This window comes from Oryzias latipes, chromosome 6 (assembly GCF_002234675.1).
Source record: "Oryzias latipes chromosome 6, ASM223467v1".
Taxonomy (NCBI): domain Eukaryota; kingdom Metazoa; phylum Chordata; class Actinopteri; order Beloniformes; family Adrianichthyidae; genus Oryzias; species Oryzias latipes.
The window spans coordinates 18990725-19011863 of NC_019864.2; the positions used below are offsets into that span (position 1 = coordinate 18990725).

Here is a 21139-nt window from a genome sequence, read left to right on the forward strand (position 1 = left end):
TAAAGACCTACTACAATGCAATTTGTGTTTTTGTTTTTTTAACATGTTCTTGTGGCATTTTCCTTATGATTGAGGACAAATTTGAAGAAAATCAAGCTTAAAATTGCCTTTCTGAGTATTTTTTTGTCAAATCGTTGTGAATCAGACAAAAAGCTATGATCTAGCTGCTACAGTCAGCGGGCCCAAGCTCCCTGTTTCTACCCCTTCCGATGCATCCACTTGCAGAAAAATAGATTCATGTACGTCTTTGTCATCCTTTTAAACCTTTTTTTTTTTCAACGAGGACTTTTCTACAATGCTGGCTAATCCTAGATCTCCATAAAATGATCAATCTCACAGGGTCTATTCTTAATTCTTATTTAGGCAAAAAAATAAAATAAATACAAGTCAGTGATTGAAGCAGAAGAAACATCTTTATTAAAATTTTTGATGCTGTTTCTGTAGTTCTGCATTACTGCTGGCGATTAAGAAGGACAAGGCCATTTCCTGCAGGGTCAGAGGTGCACAACACCCAGTGATTGTTTTCCTGTTCGAGTTTGTGGCAGTCCAGGAATGTGTGAGTGGTCACCTCGTACTCTTCACCAAATGTTGTCCTGCAGGAAGATTACACACAGTGGAATTGTAAAACTGCCACTAATAGCACATAAAAAGACATGAAGTTGTATGTGTTAATATAAAATTGGTTTATCTGAAAGCTAATTATTTAAAGAACTTACATTTGTATAGAATTTTGCACTTGTAATTTTTTCCATGTGAAATGACTAGTACTTTTACAAATATGCAGTGTTTTTCTTAGTGAGCATTCAAGCTTGTATTTTTGCAGTCAGAGGTACAAAAGGGTCTGCTTTGATTTATTTATAGAAAATTTGGAATAAATATAATACCAAAGAGCTTGATCTCCCAAAACTGCAAGGGCCTGGTTTGTCTTGCAATGCAAGATCAACACTTTCACATTAGCCTGCAGGGGGGAAAGGCAACACAGGCAGTAAGAACACAGAACACTGTCTTCCTTTACGCAAAAGTCATTTCCAAGAAGACTTACTGGAACTGGAAGTCCTTCATGTTCAAGTCTTTCCAGGGGATCCAAATGCACTATTTTCCAGCATGACAGAAAGCATTTGCTCTCATCCAGGTACACTTCTTGGAGGTGGGACTTTTTTGCACACTTTGAATGAAACCACAATTATATAAATGAGCAGATACACTTCATCTTTAATAGTTTCTAATGCAAATGGTTGAATGAGTTACCTTTTGGAAACTTCTCATGTCACTAGTCAAGTAAAGCTGAGGAAAGGTGTTAACAAGAAGTTAAAATATCGCATATTCTCTCTTGAAGTAGGTAACTTTGAACTAAAACAGGTAAGTGATGTGTTTTAACTGCTCTGTTTCTAAACTAGATCTTCTTCAGTTGACCTTAGTTATTTCCTATCTCTACAGTGCTACATTTGTGTTTACACATTCCATTTACACAAACTTGCTTTAAACTTATAGAGCTTCGATTGTTTGTGATTCTGCAAGTCGGTTATCTTCCTTACCCCTTTGGCAAAACCACTCAAAGTCCTCAAGGCAAAATGTTGCTCAAAATGCAGCACAGATCCTTCAGGATTCCCGTCAACACTGTGGATGTGCCAAAACGGTTACAAAGTGTTGTCTGGCTGAAGTTTCTGCTGAATTAAAGAGTGATTACCTTGTAACGATAAAAGCAGTGCGTGTGCATGGTTGGATAGTTCTTCCTGCAGTGACCCCACAAGACACTGGAATGCTGGGAGATGGAACAGTCATTAAACTATTCACGTCAGCGTCAATGCTGACAGCGCTGCGGTCCCTGTTCCCAGCTCCAACGTTCACTAACATCACAACATCTCCAAAGTGTAGATCTCCATCATTTGTCACTGACAAGTTCACCTAAACACAAGGAAAAAAAAGAAAGTAATTTGGCAATGAATTCCCACGAGTGTTGTCGGATTGAGCTCAGATGTCATTTTACCGGTTTCAACATGTTCTGCCTGAGAAGGTCTATCTTCTGTACATAGAGCTCTCCCTTCTCCTTTTTCTCCAGATATTCTTTCATTGCATCCTAGAGAAAAACAACATTCAGATGTACATTAAGCATCTTTGTTAGTTAAAACTCCCCCTCCATGGGTTTAAGGAAAAAAGCTCAGCAAAAAAAAAACATATGTTGGTATTAAACAATTACTGGGGGATTGTTACCTGCACACAGTAAGGCAAAAAAGTATTTTGACAGCCAACAATTGTGCAAGTTCTCCCACTTAAAAAGATGAGGGAGGCCGGTAATTTTCATCATAAGTATACCTCAACTAGAAGAGACAAAATAAGGAAAGAAAATCAGGATCTGATTTTTAAAGATTTTTTTATTTGCAAATTATCGTGGATAAGCATTTGGTCACCTACAAACAAGGTGGTTCTCACAGACCAGTTATTTCTTCTGTAAGAGGATCCTCTGTCCTCCAATTGTTTGAACTTGTTATCTATAAAATTGACCCGTGTCAAAAACCTCAAACAGTCACGCTCCAATCTTCACTATGGCCAAGATAAAGAGTTGTCCAAGGACACCAAAAACTAAATTGTTGACCTGCACCAGGCTGGGAAGACAGAATCTGCAATAGGTAAGCAGATGTGAAGAAATCAACTGTTGGAGCAATTATTAGGAAATGGAAGACGTGCAAGACCATGGATGATCTCAAAAGGTCTGGAGTTCCGCCAGAAGATCTTAGCCCGTGGGGTCAAAATGATCTAAAGAACAGTGAGCAAATATCCCAGAACCACACGGGGGGACCTAGTGAATGACCTGCAGAGAGCTGGGACCAAAGCAACAAAGGCTACCATCAGTAACACACTACGCTGCCAGGGACTCAAATCCTGCAGTGTCAGACATGTCCCCCTGTTAAAGCCAGTTCATGTGCAGGTCTGTCTAAAGTTGGCTAGAGAGCATTTTGGATGATCCAAAAGAGGATTGGGAGAACGTCCTATAGTCGGATATAACCAAAATAGAACTTTTTGGTAAGAACTCTACTTGTGTTTGGAGGAGAAAGAATGCTGAGTTGCATCCAGAGAACACCATAACTACTGTAAAACATGGGGGAGGAAACATCATGCTTTGAGGCTGTTTTTCAGCAAATGGACCGGGACGACTGATCCATGTAAAGAAAAGAATGATCATCAGATTTTGAATGAAAACTTTCTTCCATCAGGAAGGGGATTGAAGATGAAACGTTGTTGGGTCTTTCAGCATAACGACAATCCCAAACACACTGCCCGGGTAACGAAGGAGTGGCTTCGTAAGAAACAATTCCAGGTCTTGGAGTGCCCTTCCCAGTCTCCAGATCTCAACCCTTGGAGGGAGTTGAAAGCCCACATTGCCCAGTAGCAGCCCCAAAACATCACTGCTCTAGAGGAGATCTGCATGGAGGAGTGGGGCAAAATACCAGCAACTGTTTGTAAACACTTTGTGAAGACTTACAGAAAATGTTTGACCACTGTCATTGCCAACTTTTGTTATTGACCAAATACTTGTTTTCCACCAAAATGTACAAATGAATTCTTTAAAATTCAGACAATGTGTTTTTTTGGATTTGTTTTTCTCACTTTGTCTCTTACAGTTGAGGTAAACATATGATGAAAATTACAGGCCTCTCTCTCAGGTGGGAAAACTTGCACAATTGGTGACTGACTACCGTAAATACTTTTTTGCCCTACTGCAAATCACAGCAGACACACTATGAAGACTAAAAATACTGCAGAGATTAAAAAACATTGAAAAGATTTTCCCTTTGCTGCATTTTTCATGTAGTAAAGGAGGACATGAGGGATGGTTGGTGTGAACGAGGAGGCTGTAGAGGAGAGGGTTCGATGAGGTGAATGATTCGCTGTTGCAACCCCCTAAAGGCATATGGCAACCATCTTTTTCTTCTCTCCAAGACCTTCCCACACTTAAGGGCAACTTGAAGACCGGTTTCTTTTAAAAAAAATATATGATCAAATGATGGTATGTGCCAACACATTCCTGAATGTTTTGTATCAGCAAAAATTGTGTTTTTTTGGAATTCAAAAACTCTTCTTTAATACATGTTCTAATTTTCTTGTAAAAAAAAACAATATTGACTTTGCTTTTGCACAGATTGCTTCTGCATTTTTAGATTATTCCTTTTGAAGTGGCTTTTTTTTCCAAGTTTGTCATGCGAACTTAAGGGGATCGTCACTGTAATTACTATGTGTGTCACTGTTTTATGGTGTACATTTGTACCAACATGCCCCAGTACACCTGCAAGGTATTACAAGTGCAGTGGTGTTGCTGAACATGGTTTTAAACAGAAAAAAATGAAGTGGAAAATCACTATATATTAAAACAATTACAAAGATAAATATATCATATATTTTACAGAAGGATCTAAGAAGATCAGATAGCTACCCATACAAATGTACATTAACATGTGTTTTTTGTAAATTCACATTTTGCTTTAGTACTTTAGATACAACAATAACGATAATTAATATCAAAAATAATAATAATACAAGATAAAGTTGGAAAGGTTTCAATTACCCTAACATTTTACCATCTTAAAGGATTTGCAATTTGCAATAGACGGGCGAGACCCACTGTTTTGGGCAGGCAAAGCGTTTTGAGTCAGATTTTATAATAGCGCACTCTAGTGGCCTGAAAGAAAACAACACAACATCCAACTTGGTGGCCCCCTTTTTCTCTGTAAGGTTTATAGTCTGAACTATCTTCCAAAAACCATCAATTGATGAAACAAAAAGTAAATTCCAAAAGTCCTTCATTTACATGTTACAGAATTTTTGTGTAAAAAAATACTAAAAAATTGTCAGCTTTATTTCTATTCTTGACTACTCAAAGTTTGAAACTGTTTAACAGGGGTTCTACGATACCCTAATTGTACAATACAGGACCTTTATAGTAAAGCTGTGATTTCATGTTCATATTAAAAGTGGTAACATAGAAATATGAGAGAGTCACAGGCCAGTAGCCTGGTCCCTTCTTGCCTTGACAATTGCAGTGCACTTCTCTCTGGTTTCCCAATAAAACTCTGAATAAACTTCAATTGGTCCAGAATTCAGCTGCCCGCATCATCACCAGAGCTCCCTCCTCCCATCACATCACTCCCGTTCTCCTGCAGCTGCACTGGCTTCCAGTAGCTTGCAGGATTAAATCCAAACGTCTTCTCTAAACTTTCAAAGCCCTCCATAACCTGGCTCCTTGTTATTTTTTTAATCTTCTCCATATTAACATTCTTTCTCGCTCTCTGCGGTCTTCTTCTTCCCTTCAGCTTTTCGTCCCTTCCCTATGGTCACCACAGGGAGCCGTGCTGTCATCCCTGGAACTGTCTTCCCCCGGACCTCCGTAACATTGACTCCATTTCAATTTTTCAATTCAGATTCAAAACCTATCTGTTCATTCAAATGTCCTTTTCCAAATCACAATTTTCATATTCTATTATTTGATTTTATTAATGATCTCAAATCATTTATTATGCTTATAACGTTTTGTGATTTTATTGTGTTTTACTTTTGAATCTGTACAGAAACTACAGAAACATGTCCATAAGGGCTTTGAACAGTGCTTTTAAATAAAATGCATTATTTTTTAGTAATTATAATAATAATACTGTCAAGAATAAATTGCTCAAGTAGAAAGGAAACATGGTTAATTAAATCAATTATAGTATTAAAGTTGAAAAAAAAGGTAGTGGTTAAATATTTTTAAAAGCAACTCTAGAAATGAATAATGTTCCCAAAATATGATTTATAATCTAAAACCTATAAAATTGTACATGCACACACACAGATTATAAAATTAAATAAATTATTTTTTTTTATGAAGGCACAATGCAAAGTCTACGCTGCTTCAGAGTTATAGATGAATTTTTAGTGTTAATGGATTATTCCATGCAACACTGCTGCTTTTCAAATTTTAAAATACACAATCCCTGTCATGGTCGAACTCTATGGAGACCCAGATGCTGGAACCCGGAAGAAACTCAGGAGACGAGGCAGAGTCAGAAGTTTTAATCTGAGAGGGGAGATGAGAGTCGTGGATGAAGAGGAGCGCCGAGGACGGCGAGCACAGCTTGGGGGAGTGGTGGAGCCGAGGACGGCGTAGACAGCCTGTGACGAGGTGGAGCGCCGAGGACGGCGAGCACAGCTTGGAGCGAGAGGTGGAGCCGAGGACGGCGTGACAGGAACGAGGCGAGGAACCAGCGTGACCAGTGGAGAGCTGACCTGAAGGCATGAGACAAAGAGTAAGTACAAGGCTTGGATTTACTAGAACAAGGTTACTTGACTAGAGGCCAGACGTAAGCACCGGAGAGAGTATAACGGACTGGCGCTGGATACTTGTGAGGATCTCCCTTATGAAGGCTGGCAGGGTGATGAGGAGATGAAGGTCAGCTGGTTCCAATCAGTAGAGCAGGAGAGCTGTGTGAGGGGGAGGTGAACTGACAGGCACCGTGACAGTACCCCCCCCTCAACGACCGCCTCCAGGCGGTCCAGGGCGGCGATCAGGGTGAGCCCTGAAGAAATCGTCCAGGAGGGAACGGTCCAGAATCATGGAGCGGGAGATCCAAGAGCGCTCCTCCGGGCCGTAACCCTCCCAGTCCACCAGGTACTGGTGACCGCGGCCCCGGCGGCGAATGTCCAGAACCCGACTGACAGTAAACGCAGGGGCGCCGTCGATGAGCCGGGCGGGCGGTGGGGAAGCGGACGGCGGGCATAAGGGGCTTTCCCGGAAGGGCTTGATTTGGGAAACGTGGAAGGAGGGATGTATTTTCAACGCAGCCGGGAGCCGTAGCCTAACACAGGTCGGGTTGATGACCCTCTCAATGATGTAAGGGCCTATGAAACGGGGTGCTAGCTTACGAGAGGTGACCTGGAGGGGAACATTCTTGGAAGACAACCAAACCTTTTGCCCAGGCTGGTAGTCCGGCCCCGCTCTCCTGCGTCGGTTGGCCACCCGGCAGTTACCCTCCCGGGTGCGAAGGAGAGCGGCTGTGGTCTGGCGCCAAACGCGTTGGATGCGTTGGAGGTGATGTTGCACCGAGGGGACAGCCAGATCTATGTCATCAGAAGGGAACAGAGGAGGTGAATAGCCGAGCGAAGCCTCAAAAGGTGACATACCGGTTGCAGAGGAGGGATGGTTATTATGAGCGTACTCGATCCAAACGAGAAATTTAGACCAGCTGGAGGGATTCTGAGCGGCCAGACAACGGAGGGCGGCTTCCAGCTCCTGGTTGGCACGTTCGGCTTGGCCGTTCGACTGGGGGTGATAACCTGAGGTGAGACTGACGGTCGCACCCAGGGCAGAGCAAAAGGACCTCCAGACCTGGGATACAAACTGCGGGCCCCTGTCGGAGACGATATCTTTAGGTATCCCATGATGTCGGAAGACTTGGTGGACCAGGACGTCGGCCATTTCAGTGGCCGTGGGGAGCTTGGCCAGGGGGATGAATTGCGCTGCCTTGGAAAAACGGTCAACAATAGTCAATATAACTGTGTTACCTTCGGATGGGGGTAACCCAGTAACAAAGTCCATGGATACGTGGGACCAGGGGCGTTCAGCGATGGGCAGAGGATGGAGGAGCCCGGCTGGAGGTGAATTGGAGGACTTGGACCTAGCACAGATAGCACAGGCGGCAACAAAATCCCGGACGTCCTGTTCCATATTGGGCCAGAAAAACCTGCGTTTGATGAGATTAAAAGTTCTATGGGCGCCCCCATGGCATGATATGCGGGAAGTGTGCCCCCACACTAGGACTTCAGAGCGGAGGGAGGTGGGCACGTAGAGTGTGCCTGCCGGAGGAGGAGGATGATCTGGCTCTTCGTTTTGGGCTTGTAAGACCCGCGTCTCGACATCCCAAGTGAGGTTACCAATTATATAGGAGGGAGGAATTATGTGAGAGACCTCCTGCTGGTCATGGGGACTATAAAGGCGGGAAAGAGCGTCGGGCTTAATGTTCCTGCTACCGGGTCTGTACGTGATAGTAAAAGTAAACCGATCAAAAAAGAGACACCAACGTGCCTGACGAGAGTTAAGACGCTTGGCGGAACGGAGATACGCGAGATTTTTATGGTCCGTCAACACTACAAAAGGTTGATCAGCTCCCTCAAGCCAGTGGCGCCACTCCTCTAAAGCGAGTTTGATTGCAAGAAGCTCACGGTTGCCCACGTCATAATTCTGTTCCGCAGTGGACAGTTTGCGGGAAAAGTAGGCGCACGGCTTGAGTTTCCCCGAAAACTCCTCGCGCTGGGACAAAACGGCTCCGACCCCAGTGTCGGAAGCGTCGACCTCAACAATGAATTGGCGTTGCGGGTCCGGTTGTATGAGGATGGGAGCGGAGATGAACATACGTTTCAGTTGGTCGAACGCGGCTTGAGCCTCAGGACCCCAATGAAAGGGTTTGTTGATGGACGTAAGCTGAGTGAGAGGGGCAGCGAGAGTACTGTAATTGCGAATGAATCGCCGGTAAAAATTTGCGAACCCTAAAAAACGTTGAAGCTGTTTGCGTGAGTTGGGAGGTTCCCAGTTGGACACAGCGGAAACCTTGGCTGGGTCGGGGCGGATGTTGCCAGCCTCTATAATAAAACCAAGGAAGGAGACAGACGATTGATGAAACTCGCACTTCTCGGCTTTAACAAAAAGTTGGTTCTCGAGAAGGCGTTCGAGGACCTGACGAACGTGGAGAGTGTGGATCTCTTGATTAGGAGAGTAAATGAGGATGTCGTCTAAGTAAACAAAAACAAACCTATTGAGGAAATCTCGGAGGACGTCATTAACCAAATTCTGAAAAACTGCAGGGGCATTGGTGAGCCCAAAAGGCATCACCAGATATTCAAAATGTCCTAAGGGGGTGTTGAAGGCAGTCTTCCATTCGTCCCCCTCTCGCATACGAACGAGATGGTACGCGTTGCGGAGATCTAATTTAGAAAATACACGCGCCTCTTGAACGGAGTCTAAAGCAGAATTGATGAGTGGCAGAGCGTATTTGTTTTTAACCGTGATCTGGTTAAGTTCTCTATAGTCGATACAAGGACGTAGGGTCTTATCTTTCTTCTGAACGAAGAAAAAACCTGCAGCAACGGGAGAGGAGGAGGGGCGAATGTGACCTGACGCGAGGGACTCATGAATGTATTTTTCCATAGAGGTCCTTTCAGGACCGGACAAATTAAATAAACGTCCCTTGGGGAGAGCAGCGCCCTTAAGTAACTCAATTGAGCAATCATAAGGCCTGTGGGGAGGCAAGGCACCAGCCCTATTTTTGCTGAAAACGGTCTTGAGATCATGATAACAGGGGGGTACCTTGGAAAGGTCAATTTCTTCAGGAACAGGATCGAGATCGGGTGGAAGCGATGGAATGGCGGAGCGAAGACAGTTAGCTAGGCAGTGAGTGCTCCAGTTGATTATGTGGTGATTAGCCCAATCGAACTGGGGATTGTGATTGTGGAGCCAAGGGAAACCTAGGATGACAGGGGACTGAAGAGTCTGTGTAATGTAAAATTGAATGATTTCGTGGTGGTTACCGGAAGTGATCAGTTGTAGAGGCTTGGTACGATGGGTGATGCGGGTGAGTAATTGACCACCCAGGCCAGCAGCTTTAACAGGATGGTCCAGCGGTTCTGTGGGGAGACTGAGTTTTGCAACCAAAAAACTGTCAATAAAGCTCTGTTCGGCTCCGGAGTCAATAAGGGCTTGACATGAATGAGTTACAGACTGGTGACATAGTTTGACAGGAACATAAAGGAAACTCTTTTCCTGGATAGTAGGAGGAAGACCCTCCCGCGGCCTGTCCTCTAGCAGGGGGCTTCTGGGGTTTAAACGCAGGTTGCATTGTTGCACATGATGACCCGATTGTCCACAATAGAAGCAAGTACCTTCTTCCTTGCGTTTTCGGCGTTCCTCCGGAGTGAGCTTAGAATGTCCGATCTGCATCGGTTCCTCTGTGGAGCGTCCAACAGAATCATGAGACATAACATGAACATAATTAGCAACAGGGGAAGGAGGAGAAACACTGGTAAAGGGTCTCTTGTCTTGGCGGGGGCGCTCGGCCTGACGTTCACGGAGGCGAACGTCAGAACGAAGGGCCGCTGTGACCAACTCCTCAAAGGATCTGGCTTCAGGCTGGGAACATAAATGATCTTTGATCGAATCATTAAGGGATTGGTAGAACACCCCTTTAAGGGCTATATCCGGCCAACCCGCCTCCACGGCTAGAATCCGAAAATCTATTAGATGGTCACTCACGGATCTGTGGCGTTGTTTGAGGGCTAGCAGTCGGCGGGTGGCCTCCTCTTCCTTGCGGGGTTGATCAAAAACCAGCCGGAACTCTCCTAAAAAGCGTTCAAAGGGGATTTGAGAGATGGGATTAGCAGTTAAGTAAGCCTGTGCCCATTGAAGCGCTTTACCCCGGAGAGAGTTCACTATAAGGGTGATTTTGCTGTGGTCTGCATGATAGTGCCGAGGTGCCTGCTGGAAGATCAAACGACATTGCAGGAGGAAACCCCCGCAGGCTCCTACGTCACCCAGGAAAGGCACAGGAAGGAGCCGGATGTTTTCGTTAGCTGTGTTGTCTGTAGCGGGGCCCGGGCTTCCGGTGGTGGAAACCGTGTTGGTGGCTGTGGCGTTAGTAGGTCCTCGGCAGGATAAATCCATCAGAGTCTGAGAAATACCGTCCAAACGACGGAAAAGGTCCTGCTGGGCGGCGGCCATCTGGTTGAGGGATTCAGCTTGCCGTCCTAGAGCGATGCCTTGGTGAGTGACGGCCAAGCGGAGTCCTTCCGGGCCAGCTGGGTCTGGATAATGGCCAGTCCGTTCTGTCATGGTCGAACTCTATGGAGACCCAGATGCTGGAACCCGGAAGAAACTCAGGAGACGAGGCAGAGTCAGAAGTTTTAATCTGAGAGGGGAGATGAGAGTCGTGGATGAAGAGGAGCGCCGAGGACGGCGAGCACAGCTTGGGGGAGTGGTGGAGCCGAGGACGGCGTAGACAGCCTGTGACGAGGTGGAGCGCCGAGGACGGCGAGCACAGCTTGGAGCGAGAGGTGGAGCCGAGGACGGCGTGACAGGAACGAGGCGAGGAACCAGCGTGACCAGTGGAGAGCTGACCTGAAGGCATGAGACAAAGAGTAAGTACAAGGCTTGGATTTACTAGAACAAGGTTACTTGACTAGAGGCCAGACGTAAGCACCGGAGAGAGTATAACGGACTGGCGCTGGATACTTGTGAGGATCTCCCTTATGAAGGCTGGCAGGGTGATGAGGAGATGAAGGTCAGCTGGTTCCAATCAGTAGAGCAGGAGAGCTGTGTGAGGGGGAGGTGAACTGACAGGCACCGTGACAATCCCAACATGATCTGTTGCACTATTTAAAGGATGACCTATTTAGACCATTTTCTCTTTGTCTTGTCTCAATATTACATAGAATAAATGGCACAAATGCTACAAATTAAAGTACTTTCGTGGATAACACCTAGGGGGACTGAGTACTTTCTTTGTTTTTTTTGTATAAATCTATTCAAGTAATTAAAATGCAAAAAATAAATAAAAAATAAACAATCAGAGGAACATTTTATACAAAACATAGTTAAAACATTTTAACTGAGCAAAAATGAATTACAATGACGTACCTCTGGAGTGAAGGAATGTAGAGTAAGCAAGAAGACATCAATGTTTTCACTGGTTTACTTGATCATACAGGGATTTTATGACTTGTTTTTTTTTAACTTCCTAAATTGTGGATCAATAAATCAATGATGTGAGAAAGATTAATCCACTGAATTCTGATATGAACATTAGTCCTCGCAGATAGAAATAGAGAAGGCTTGATCTAAATGTATAGATATATATATATTTTTTATATTTTTACCCGATTACAAAATGAAACACTTTAATTGGATAGTTGGCTGCATACTACAGTGTTAATTAATAGCCGTTTAGAGGTTAGTTCTTTGGGGATTACGTTACTGTTACATTAATAAAGTTTAAAATTTTCAACAAACCTTCTGTAAGAGCTCGTCCTCAGTCCAGTTTCCCACTTTCACTTTGGATCGATACGTTCTCACATGAGCCATTAGGACTGTTTTCTGCAAACAGTGGGTTTTGTATCACCCGAAAGTTGACACGTTGCCCCACTGCTGTACGTGTTTTCTGTTGTAGTTTCTATGGCAACGCCGTTACCAGGCAGTTTACGCTTATTGCCGCTAGAGGGCGTGCTGGTACCAATAGCACACATAATTAAAACTTGTCTTAGTCTAATCAGAGTTTTAATGTCAGGCCATCTTTAAAATTATGTGTCTTAACCTATATAATACATCACTGGTGTCAGACCTCAGGGCTCAAGGGCCAGTGTCTTACATGTTCCAATCCAAGCTTCCATTGTGACTTCTTATTATATAAACACACCTGATCCAGGTAATCAGCAGCAGATAAGACATCCTTTCCGGGCCTGGAGTCTGACCCCCCTGCTACAGATCTAGCTAAAATTCAACACGCATTGGTAAAATCATGCCAGCTAAAAGGAACACAATAAAGCAGAAACCCAAAACTGAATTTTTGCAGTTTTAGGGGTTATATTATCCGATTCAGGTGTATTACTACAGTGCAGCTTATTATTTCCCTGAGGCTCTGGAGCTACAAGGGGTTCTATGAAGGTAATTGTGGCTGTGTGATTTAGAAGAAAAATGCAAAAGATTTGAATGAAAAATAGGTTTGTGGTCTTGATTATTTTGTATGTCACACATGCAAAGCTCAGATAACGGAAAAATGATGGTAAAAGATTTAAACTACTGTCAGAGAGGTTATTGATGTTTCTGCTTACAATTTTTTTATTAGGCCGATGTTTTTTCAAAATTTGGATTCCGCACCAATGTAGTCAAATTCACAATTGATAGCTAAATGAGAAAAATGAGGAATGCTCAGTAAAGTCACAACAACAGAAAAAGTCATGTTTTAGTTGGCTTTTTTACAGTTTTAGTTCAGCAGGAGGATCTTAATTAACACAGGGTGTCTTTTATTTGAAAGGGGACTATGTACTGCTGTCAAAAGTAAAAAGAAGTTAACATGATTCAATACAGAAAAGTATAACACTGTTATTATTTAACTAGTGTAATGTTTAAAATTTTCATTTGTAAATGGCCACAAAAGCATAAAAAAGTGTATTTTTCTAAACATTGAGATGAGGCTTTGTGGCTCTTGCCGGGTTTTGGTCAGTAGAAATAGATCCAAGTGGCTCTTTTAGATTGCAGAGCAGACCCCTGATTTAGACTTAAAACAGCAGTTAATTGCAAAAAGGTGGTGATTAGGAAAGACAAATTTTATATAAAGACTAAGACGGAAGGAAAGTTGGAACAGTGGATGAAGATTTTTGAAATGATACATTTTTAAGTTTTTTTTTTATATACCTTAATTGACTTAATTCTTCACAAAATTACTTGAGTAGTATGAAAAATGTTTTTCCACATGCTTTCTTGGTGCAGTTATAACAGACACAAGACTTTGTCATGTTGCATTTAAGGACGTTTTAGGTCCTGAATCTCAACAATACAACCACAGAGTCTTGATCTTAGGACACTGATGAGCAATGCCATTTTTTTAACCTGTAACCTATTTTGAAACATAAATACATGTATCTTTAAGAAATGAGAACGCACCTTGTACTCACAGCCATAAAGTGATAAGAACATGTGTCAAACATAGAAGCACTGTGGTGATGGGGGTAAAGCTGACGTCACTCTTAGCTTTATTAGTTTTATTTAGCTGTTTATGAATCCCAGAAAACACAATAAAGAACCCACTGTATTATAATTTATTCATGGTTTGAATACAATCATCTTAAAAATCATTCATATTAATTAAAAGTTGCCTAACATTTATGAGTTATTTTTGTATAATTAGATTCTAGGAGCAGTACTCCAGTGCAGGAAATGTCCTTGTTTTTGCTGTCCATCCTTTTTTTCTTCGACTACTGTCTTTGTGTGTCAGTGGCCATTAGCTCGACCTCTGGCACCTGAGCCATTCATATGACTCAGTTTGTGGTTTCTTTCCTTCGGTGAGTCACTGTCCTCCTCCTCTTCATCGCTCCTAACGTCACCCTCCAGATGCTTGGTGAGATTGAGCCACAGCCAACACATACATCATCGGGGTGAAGGAAGAGTATTAGCAAAGTTTACACACTCCACACAGATTTCATTAATCGGCGATGACTAAGGATCACTCGTAAACCCACCTCGCTAAAGATGAATTTGTAAACCATTCGTGATATTAGAAAAGCCCAGTAGATGTGGAGGATCTGTAGGACCATCAGCATGAAGTTGAAGAAATAATAACCGAAGAAGGGCTTAAACCTTTCCAGCGGGTACACCCATGTGCAATGAATCAGCCTGTGAAAGGCATGCAAACTATTATCACAAGAGGCAAATTCTTTTTTTTTTTGCATTGGACTGCTTCCTGTCATTAAATACACTTACCAGAAAGGAAAGATGACAAGCCTCGTCACCATAAAAAGAGCTGTAAATGCCACAAACATGGCATTAGAAATTTGATACCGTTTAGCGTAGTTAAACACCTTCGCACCCTGTAAGATAAAAGAAAACAGGTATATCACTTTTTTGTTAAAATTATAAACTTATAGCTACGATTAGGACTTTTTTCATATAAAGTGCTCACTTTTAATCTTTTAAAATTATGTTTTAATACAAAAAACAATATTGGAGTCATGTTTTTATATGGGACCCTAAATTGGAGGAATGCATAAGTTTATGCGTCCAAATTATGTCCTAATTTGAAAGTAATTCAAAACACAGTGGGCCAGAAGATGTTTCTTAACTAGATGTGTCTGAAGTACCTACTTTAACAGTACTAAAGAATCTTTAAAGTAGGCGTATCTGACAGCTAGCGGAATAATACATCAGAGGTCTTATAACTCAAATAGTAATAAATCAGGATTCCAGACTCTGTGGAGACAGATATGTCACTCATCTGTTTGGAATGTTTTCCTTCTTTGCAGAACCTTGTGTTCTCTTCTGATCCATCTGTCTGTCAATAAACTCATAGCAAGCGTGTGAGCCTCAGCTCCAATTCTTAACTGAGAGATGTTTCCACATCAGTTAAGGAACTGGAGAACAAAGAAAGAGCTCAACAAGTTAAGAGAACAATCTAAGCAAAGGATCTTAAAGGAAGGAAAATGCAATCAAAACAAAAGAAAATGGGTAAAAAACGGAGGTAGAAACTGGGGTCAAAAAACACAGACAATTAGGAGTAGAAAAGAAAACTCAATTTGTGTTGTCATTAATCATAAAAAAGCTAAAAAATATTACAGCGATTTGAATTTCTTTTAGAAGAAACCGGTACTTAGTGAGGACTCAAAAATCTGCAAAGAAATAGCTTTAAAAGAAATAAAGCTAACTGCCAAAAAGCAACTAAATTTTATGACTGCTAATTTACTGTTGCATATTAGATAACACAGAAGATGTCAGATAAAGAACGACAATAAATAGCAGTCATTGGTAAGATGCCATAAAGCATCAAGCATGTTTACACTATCACCTGTAAGTAGGTCTGGTGGTGATGAAGTCATTTCAGAATGGTAACATACAAAAGACCTTTGATTTTCTTTTTCCAACATCAACAGGCTGCACATTTCTATTGAGTTTGCACACACAAAGCTCAAGTACAAAAAAAAAGACACATCAACAATAAAATATAACAAAGATAAAATTAATAAAAAAGACTTCATCTTGTAAAACTCACTCAGTGCATTACAAAATAAAAATAAATTCAGTATAAAAAAATAATAAATATAAACCAAGATTTGCTCTGAACTTTTGTCTGTTCAGCATTAGCACAATTCTTGTAATATAAAGTATGTTTTAAATGTTTCTTCTCAAGTATGTTTATTAAATCAGGGCATGTCTTCATCTTCATCTCTAGTCGATTAGCATCATCATTAACAAAATAAAGAAATGATCAATAACAGCTTTTTTAAGTAAGGGACAATGACAGACGAAGTGTGCATAATCAGAAATGAACGCACGCCGTGGAAGCTTTTGCTTCCATGAAGTGCGTTCATTTCTGATAATGCACAGGTCGAAAACCCATTATCCCGTTCATGCTATGGTCACTTAAAAAAGAAAGAAATAATCAACCACTTTTTAGTACTATATTCTTGTTATATTTTTCGGCTTATAGATCGCTTTTTGTGAAAAAAGCGGACTAATTGTTATGCAGTGCTGCACATTGTCGTGTTACAGTGACTGAGTCAGCATCGACCTCGACTGCAGCGGCAAAGGAAAGCGATATATGTACTAAGCGTTAGAAATAAGGGGAAAAAAATGGTTGTCGTCCAGACATCCTGGCAAGTAATATGTGGTTGTCCTCCCCAATTTTTGGTTGTCCTTCGATACCAATATTAAACAGCACCGAAACCTACTCAGATGTTAGTACTTACATGTTTATTTCTTCTATACATCTAATATCAACTGCCTCTGGACTGCCTCTGGACATTAAAAAACTCTTTAAATATTAAAAACAAACATTTTACTAAGTATTGAAGCATCTGGTTACACAAAGTATTGCCAAAAAATTGAAACTAATATCTTTATAACTAGTATCTTTACACATATTTAAATATATTGGTTATTTTTTTTCTTTGGTTTTGATAATTGTTGCTTAAAGAATATAAAATAAAAAGACTGTTGTAAAAATGTAGCATATCATATCAATCCCATGGAAAAAGTTTTTTTTCAGCTCATGTCAGTCTGTTCTTTCCTGGCCTAGATTACAAAAGGGGTTTATTCAGACATACCTCTGGTTTGTCAGGAGGTTCATAACCCCTGTTGTTAAAGTAAAATATGTCCAACACAAGAGGCCTTCACCTCTCATCTGTCTGCGCAGCTGTTGGACAGGACAAGTTTAAAATTATTTTTTTTTAAAAGATCAGAGAGAAAGTTCACCTCTTACCGCTTGTTTTTGTCCAGATGATGAAGCTAATGTTTGTTTTAAAGAAGCCAGCGCAGCGATATAGAACATTTAAGATACGTGACTGGAACTTCTCTTTTAGGCGTGCATTATCACTGTGGATTATCACTTTTTAATCCACACTCAGCAGCCAATTATAATCGAGTACTGAGAACCATGGTATAAGCATTAGTAATAGCACCTCAGCTAAAGGAACAGCTGTTTTTATATTAATTACAGTAAAAAATAATAAAATTATTAGAAGTTTTGTGATGTTAATCCTCTCATTTGTTCTCATTTGCCACCCTACCAAACTCTTTTGCCCCCCTCTTGCCCGCCCCAAATAAAATGTTTTTGCTTTGCTGCTGGTTCTGGCTGAACTTCTATTTGAGGTTGTTTGCAGTAGAATACATTTCTGAGCAGCTTCTGTTGCACACTTTATCTTTTAAACAAAATATTGCCTTTTTTAAATACACTTGCCTACTTAGCTTAATATAAATCAAGTTTTAATTACTTAAACAGATTAATAAAATTGTGGCGTTGCAAAATGCTTGAACGTTGGTGTGTGCAACAAATGTAGTGTGCAAAACAGGTATGACTAACAACTTATCCTTTTATTGGAGCATTATTACACTGCCACATTTACTAAAGCCTATGAAAGGTTTGGAAATCTTATCAAACCATGTTTCTCACAGGGGGAATGACTGCCTCCAACAGAGGAATCGTACAATGATCAGAAAGAGCATGGATGAAAGTTAGAACACAACAAACCTCAAGCAGAATGTCAGAGGAGTCATGAACTACCATCACAAGGGTTCCAATGCGGATGTAGTTTGAAACCCAGGAGAAACTCAGCAGAGTCATTGTAGCGATGTGATGAATCACCTGCTCTTTGAAGTCCTGCACACACACGCCATAGCTGAACAAATATGCATTTTACATGAAGATCACAATTAAACTCAATCTATTTAATCTTTTAAAGAAACCCTGTTGTTACAGAAAAAGAGCAAACAGGGTCATGGGTTTTTACCAAAATAAAATCCTGAGAACGTGTTTATGAAGCAAATAGGTAATCACACAGCTCATCTAAAATAATAATGAATGAAAAGTAGGTCACGTATTGGAGCTCTTACTTTCCGTTTCACATCAAAGGTGAGGCTGAGGAGCAGCGACAGGTAGAATCCCATTTCCAAATGGTAATACCAGTATTGTGATGGCAGCATGGACTATGAGAACAGGTGACAAACACAGGTTTTGTGTCTCATTCCAAATCCTGAGCTCTACAATTGAGTCTGAAACCAAAGTGGAAAAGAACACCTACCTGTTTAGGAAATTCTGCCCAAACTTCTTTGAGATTATAAAGCCAAGGTTTCTAAAGGAAGTAACAAAAGGAGAACATGAGGACAAAGGCTGATGAATGGCTGGCTGGTGTCCTGTGAGCTTGTGAATGTTTGTGTGCAGAGTCAACAGCTTGTAAAAAGATATTCACAGGCCAGAAAAGAGGAGAACCGAAGTGAATATCCCTCAACTTACATCATAAAGGGCCACGATGCCTCCACAAAATGCAAATAGATAAAAACCACATCTCCAGCTGTTGATTAAGCAAGAGCAACGGCGTTACGCACAATTATTGCTTCAAGTTAAAGCAGAATTAGCAGCTACGCAAGCACACACACCTGGCCTCGCAGAACCTTTTCCGAAGCCCTGGCCGATCCTGGTTCCTCCTTCTTCTGAACCAGATTTCAACTTTCCTCTCTGACCAGCCGGTCTTCTTGCTCAGAGACGTCACATCAAACTGACACAAGGTACGGTTTTAAAAATCCATTCAGTCGACACAATGTCTATGTTTTTACATGTTATATTCTTAATTTATGTTTCATTATTCAACACAAAATGTTTCTTTGTTAAAAAAAACTTCTTCTTTTTTTGCAAGAACCTCAATTCCTTGAATTTAATTGAATTTCAATTTGTTGTGTATTTATTTCCAGCTGTGGAAAAAAAAAGTCAAGTAGATGCTAAATTAAGGTAATTTTGGAGCAGAATGCATATTTGTATAGGCGTCAAGGGGTTAAGGTTAGCTCACAAAAAGGCTTCACTTATGTCATGATGCAAATTTTGACATAGCAGTCCCTTTTTTTATACAACATTTTGATCCCTAAATAGAATAATTCTTACTTTACTTCTGTTTAATTTGTAATACTAGTAAGTGATCAAAATAAAATATTACTTCAATACCTGTGAGGGATTTCGTGCCTGACTGCAGAAATACTTTTCCAGGATGGAGTTTTGCTCAGCAGTAAGGCGTACCTTATCCTTGATCTCCCAAGCATTAGCTAGCGGTGTGGCAAAGTACCTGAAACAAACACGGATTGCTATTGCCTTCTTCTTACACTAGCTCTTTGGAAAATCAAAGTACCATTGGGGTGTTGGGCAACATAATCCCCACACACTAATCCACCAAATCATATTGCTGATTTCCCCGATACACAGCCACATGTAGAGCATTCTTGCCTTTCAAAGGTGTATCTGACAAGGAGCAGACATAGGGCACAGGGCAGGGTGGCGTAAAGATGAGAGGCCTTAGCGTAGACACGATCCTCACTGTTCTCTAGGTCTGACCAGGAGACATTTTCGGGCAGCCACAAACGCTCCCACCACAACCACTCACTGATGACCTGAAACATGACACTTAAACAGGACAACATTATGTTTTACTATGGCACTGGACAAAACGTTTGGTTTTATGGATTTCATTGAATGCACATAAATGTTAACTTTTATAGTAATTGGAAACTATATGCTTCAAGGAAAGAATGTTAAAGTTTTATTGTGTTTTTTTTTTACTAGTCTGTATAGTAAAAATAAAATCCCTTTGATTAAAGTAGTTTTACTGAAAATCCACAGAATTTAGCTTAGTTGTTTAGTTTTCCATCACCTTTAGCTGTCCTCCAGATTTGTAGTCAGAAGGGAAGTTAACTGGATATGAAAACAAACTGTAAATTTCAAAGGGCAAGACAGATAAAGAAGGGTGAGGAACAATTCATGGAGGCAGAGATTACAGAACTAAAGTCCTTCCTCCTGTGGACTCTGCCCATGAACGAGTGCACAAGAATCACATAAAGTCCAATACATTCTTAAAAAAAACCAACTTGTTTTGATAAATTTACTTTCAGTGTAACTCAATTCCAGAGCATCCCTGTTCCCCAAACACAGCTAAAAAAAAAGTCAGCATAAAAAAAGGCACACATACCTGGAGGCTGTGTTGTCTTGACAAGCTTCAACGGATGAGACTGAAGCTGAGACAGACAGAGTGTGTATTACAACGCCTGTTGCAACTAAGGTAAAACTGAGTGAAACTCAAGCTGCCCCCCCCCTAATCCACTACTTTAAAGCAAGTCTTTTAATTTGTGTTTTTAAACAAATAAATAAAGTTATTACATTCTTTGGAAATAAAAGTAGTTATACTAATTTTCCAAGTCACCAGTGGACAAAATAAATGATGTTAAGTGCTGTCTTACAAAATAACAGAGGAAAATTTGTTGTTTTTTTTTACTCACATAGTCCATATAGTGCTCATATAAAGAGTGGATAAGAGGACTCTTAGATCCTTTGTGTTCTCTCTTGTTGCCTTGGTGGAGTCACTCTTCAAGGACAAGGTGGAAAGTTAAAGAAAGCAAATATTAGCTTTGGGCCTTGATCTGCTTGGACCTCTTGAGTGCGAGCAGGCTCCAGTAAGCATGCTGAATTTCAGCAATGCATGTGGTCACTCACCTGGTGAGAAAGCCTGGGATCCTTCCCTCCCACTCGTCTGCTTTTGGGATCACACCCTCCTGGCTGCTGCACGACTCAAGATCTGTAACTGGAAAGCACTCACTACCCTCAAAGAATTTAAGAATTTTCCTCTCTTACTTTTTAGTCACAATGAGGTAGACTGAATAGTCTTTTAAGTCCAGTGTGCAGTCACCTGCAGAAATTCCTTTGGAATGCCGAGAAGCCCCCACAAAGGTCCCATTCACTGGTGGGGCAGGAGGAGGAGGAGCTAGGTGAGAAAGAGGAACTCTCACACACAGACGGTGAAAAATCTACCTGAGTTAATGGCAAACATGCCCGTATAGATAAAGCACCCAGTGCTTTGAAAACCTGTTATCTTTTTTCAGTCT

General features: G+C 41.3%; 2 protein-coding genes across 4 annotated transcripts; both read right to left on the bottom strand.

Moving 5' to 3' along the window:
• Positions 1-394: 394 nt before the first annotated feature.
• cfap161 (cilia and flagella associated protein 161) lies at positions 395-12201 on the bottom strand. Its single transcript, XM_023955859.1, has 8 exons — positions 12026-12201; positions 1988-2077; positions 1688-1905; positions 1536-1617; positions 1249-1284; positions 1043-1165; positions 885-958; positions 395-593 (listed from the first exon to the last, which is right to left on the bottom strand). The coding sequence occupies exons 1-8, from the start codon at positions 12095-12097 to the stop codon at positions 452-454; spliced, it is 837 nt and encodes a 278-aa protein (XP_023811627.1). The 5' UTR covers positions 12098-12201; the 3' UTR covers positions 395-451.
• A 1611-nt stretch (positions 12202-13812) lies between these two features.
• LOC111947541 (ceramide synthase 2-like) lies at positions 13813-21014 on the bottom strand. 3 transcript variants are annotated; one of them, XM_023955861.1, is made up of 15 exons: positions 20944-21014; positions 20751-20838; positions 20537-20622; positions 20230-20275; positions 19915-19972; positions 19491-19667; positions 19215-19332; positions 18656-18774; positions 18513-18570; positions 18301-18351; positions 18113-18205; positions 17751-17879; positions 14492-14598; positions 14251-14404; positions 13813-14125 (listed from the first exon to the last, which is right to left on the bottom strand). In XM_023955861.1, exons 6-15 carry the CDS (start codon positions 19661-19663, stop codon positions 14003-14005), a joined length of 1125 nt encoding a protein of 374 aa, XP_023811629.1. In that variant the 5' UTR covers positions 19664-19667; positions 19915-19972; positions 20230-20275; positions 20537-20622; positions 20751-20838; positions 20944-21014; the 3' UTR covers positions 13813-14002. The 3 variants fall into 3 exon arrangements, with proteins under 3 accessions (XP_023811629.1, XP_023811630.1, XP_023811628.1); XM_023955862.1 differs by lacking the exon at positions 20944-21014 and having other exon boundaries at positions 19915-19955; positions 20751-20937; XM_023955860.1 differs by lacking the exon at positions 19915-19972 and having other exon boundaries at positions 20751-20959.
• Positions 21015-21139: the final 125 nt, after the last annotated feature.